At 37.1% G+C, this 3,408-nt stretch overlaps 1 protein-coding gene across 1 annotated transcript; it reads right to left on the reverse strand.

The window, feature by feature from the left end:
- Nucleotides 1-2,203: 2,203 nt before the first annotated feature.
- On the reverse strand, nt 2,204-3,289 carry LOC113340794 (F-box protein At3g07870-like; the record flags this gene model as incomplete). The annotated part of the gene is made up of 1 exon (XM_026585869.1): nt 2,204-3,289. A coding segment is annotated over one exon (1,086 nt), but the record flags the coding sequence as incomplete, so codon positions are not given.
- Between the last annotated feature and the right edge of the window lie 119 nt (nt 3,290-3,408).

Genomic DNA, 3,408 nt, shown 5'->3' on the forward strand with positions numbered 1-3,408 from the left:
AGTGTATTAATATCCAATTCCCACATGCACATCTGACTTTAGAATTCTGTAGCAAACTGTACGTCTAAGATTTTGGATTAATTTAAACTCATTAGCTGAACAATCATCATCAAAACTTTAGTGACTTTAGTCGATGAAGTATTCATCATTTTGTATTTTTTAGCTGGATCTGATAACAATGAATGAAGTAACTAATATATCTTAACAATCTGCAGGCAAAAAAGGTTATATCTCTCTCCAAACATTGTCCTCACTTAGAGTTTGCAGAAGAAAACATAGAGAACGTTACTTGGGTACTGGGACTGCATAAAGAAAGAGCATGAACGATTCAGCGCTTCTTTTTTGATTATTTAGCGGATTCCTGGCATAACCAATGGTATTGGCAAGTAACTGAAGGCTGAACCAACCTTTTCTTTTGAAGAAAACGATTTTTTTCCTACTTCATAACATGTTTTAATGCCTTTCTTGTTTCACAGGTCCCATTTTTTTGGCGGAAATAGGTATGCTGTTGACGCATATGCCATATTATGCACATGGAAGTGGATCTAGTAAAATTCGAAGATCATATGCTGAATAAATACTGGGGATGTCTTGGTAAAGAGTCTTGAGACATAAGTATATCTAAGAGAATATTCTTATAATGGTATAGTTCCCCCATATGTGGCTAAGAGCAAATGCTGCTCTTTTCGATTTTTCTTTTCCTAGTCCAGTATGGCAAGCATGGCCATATTGCTTGAAAGTCACTTGATATGTGGCCATTGGATGTTCTTGCATAATGCAAATTTCGTTTACGCTTTCTGGGATCCCACTAGTCGGATAGAGAAGCTAGTAGCTATTAAACTTTACAAAGTCTAAAAGATTGATTCAAGTTTCAAGATCGATATAGGATTCGGGTTAAACCATGATCCAAATTTCAGGGTGTTATAGAAGATATCACTAGGAAAACACAAATAACTAAATGAAGAATGAAGAATAAAAGCTTGGTCACTTTTGTGGAGGAGGGTGAGCACCATGGTGTTGCAGCTTCTTCCGAACAGGCAAAAAAGGTTTTCCACAAATGTCGAACAGAGGTTAGAAACCAAAGAACTGACCCGGTCCCTTGGTGAATTTACCAAGCAAGGCCTCCCCGTTATCCTTTTTCCAAAAGTCAGTAAAGGGGTTGAATTGGTTTTGTTGACAGCTGACTTATTTCAAGACGGGCGCCCAGTTGCAGTTAACACCCTGCGGACAACGAATTCTTTGCATTATTTTCATCGATTTATTTTTCCAGTTTGCTAACTTTTTATTTCTAGCCTACCCCAACTTGTTTGGGACTAAAAGCTTGGCCTACCCCAAGTTGTTGGGGACTAATTGTTGTTCAAGTTTTCAATCACTATACTTCTTCTGGAGTTTAGTATGTGTGTTGCCGTGTTGGTGTCAGTCAAGTATACTTTAGGTGGTTAACACTGCAGCTTAATTAGTTCTTGTGACCTTATGAACCCTTTTCAATCATACTAGATGATTTTCAATTTTTACCCTATAGCTTTTGGGCAAGCACACAACAGCATAACACATACCAACTGAACATATAAAGAGAGATGAAGTGCATACTCATTAGACTACAAGGACCATCTTTCAAAGAATAAATTGCATCACTAGAGCACATATGGTTGGGTATAACAACTAATGGTGTAGAATGGATAATTTCACTAGCTAATCTAATAGATTGTTGTCAACATGATAAATGTTAAATTTTTGATGTTTTGATGATCATGATGGAGACATATGAGCATGATTTAGTGTTGCTCATATAGAGCTCCTAGGTTTGGAACAAGACTAACACTCAAAACTCACCATATCCACTCTAGTTTATTCTAGACATTTTCTCTTCTTATCACTAACTATCTAGTTCACACTTACAGGACTTGGTACAACCGACTTCACCAGATTTTTCTTCCAAGTTCTATTACTTATTTACAACTCCGTAAACTAGATAATTTTACCACAAGAACAAACTACATTCACACTAAGCAAAACTAGTCTAGATTACAAATTATACTTTCCAACAATAAATATATCGAAACAAATATTTTTACCAAAAAGGTTAATGAAATAAGTGTTTTTTTTAGTAAAATATTCTTCTTAACTCTAAAGAAATTTATCAAACCTCTAAACTTTCATTCCAACATAGCAAAACCTAGAAAATAAATCCGTATGCCTGTGATCATAACCGGGCAAAGACATTTTCTTCTCCAAGTAATTTCAAGGAAATGTAGCTGTTAACGTGTATTGTGGCTTTACTAAAACCAGGCAAAGGCAAGCCCAGATCTCCTAGTTCATTTGAATCTGAGGTTTTCGGGTCAAAGCGAATGATGACATTTTTCGTTTCTGCTTGGTTCCAATTTTCTCTATATAAGAATAATATATCCCCATTTTTAGCTGTGGTTAAGGGTCGGTACCTTAGTATCCCTTCCAGTGTCACTGTTGGCCCTTTGCTCCAAATCCACGGGGAGTGCTCGTCTTTACCGGACTCTTTGCTCCATATCCATGGGGAGTGCCTGTCTTTACCACCTTGTTCTTTCACGTCAGAATCATGTATATTCTTTCCCAATAACCATATTACCGAACTATCATATGTGGTTGCCCGGAAAAAACATAATTGTCCTGTCAAAACCCCCAATTTATAATTTCCCCAGTCGGAAGGCGAAGCAGGTGGTACAGAAAGCATGTATAATTTCTCATCCGTTAAATCAAAGACTGATATTAAGGGACCTGTACTACACTCATCAATCCAGAAAAGTGCTCCGTCGACAAGGATACCTTGGGTAGATGACCAACCTAATAGCTCTGTTGTGATTTCTCCTCTATATCTCCACCCCCTGCCGTCCCCAATTGTGTATACGTCTACTTTTCCTGAATATATTTTATTTCCTGAATAGCTGATTCGAACAACCTTATACTCGTTACTTGATGAAAGGTAACCAAATCCGTATAACATATAGGCATATCCATGATCTTTATAGTCCTTGTTAGTCGGGACGAGGCTAGGAAGTTCTAAACATTCTCGGGTGATCGGATTACAGATGTAGACATGACCACATAGAAACTTGTGAATTTTTGTTGTTAAACAAACCAAACCGTTACATGAACCAACAATCACGATATCCTGTTCTCCTACGTCCTCGAAATAACCAAGGCGGCCAAGGTTGAATAACTCTTTTGTAGGTTTCTGGCTAATTTGTTCATCATTCTCAAAATCATACTCGACATAGCACAGAGATGATTTATTTACAACAAGAAAACTAATAAGCTGGTTTATATTCAAGCACAATGGAAGCTTAAGGTGATATTTAATAAATTCGGGGCTAGAAATTAGATTACACCACAGTTTGCACACACACTTACAAGTAGAGATGGATTTCACTGGCA

The sequence above is a fragment of the Papaver somniferum genome, unplaced genomic scaffold (genome assembly GCF_003573695.1).
Source record: "Papaver somniferum cultivar HN1 unplaced genomic scaffold, ASM357369v1 unplaced-scaffold_2358, whole genome shotgun sequence".
In the NCBI taxonomy this organism is placed as follows: Eukaryota; Viridiplantae; Streptophyta; class Magnoliopsida; order Ranunculales; family Papaveraceae; genus Papaver; species Papaver somniferum.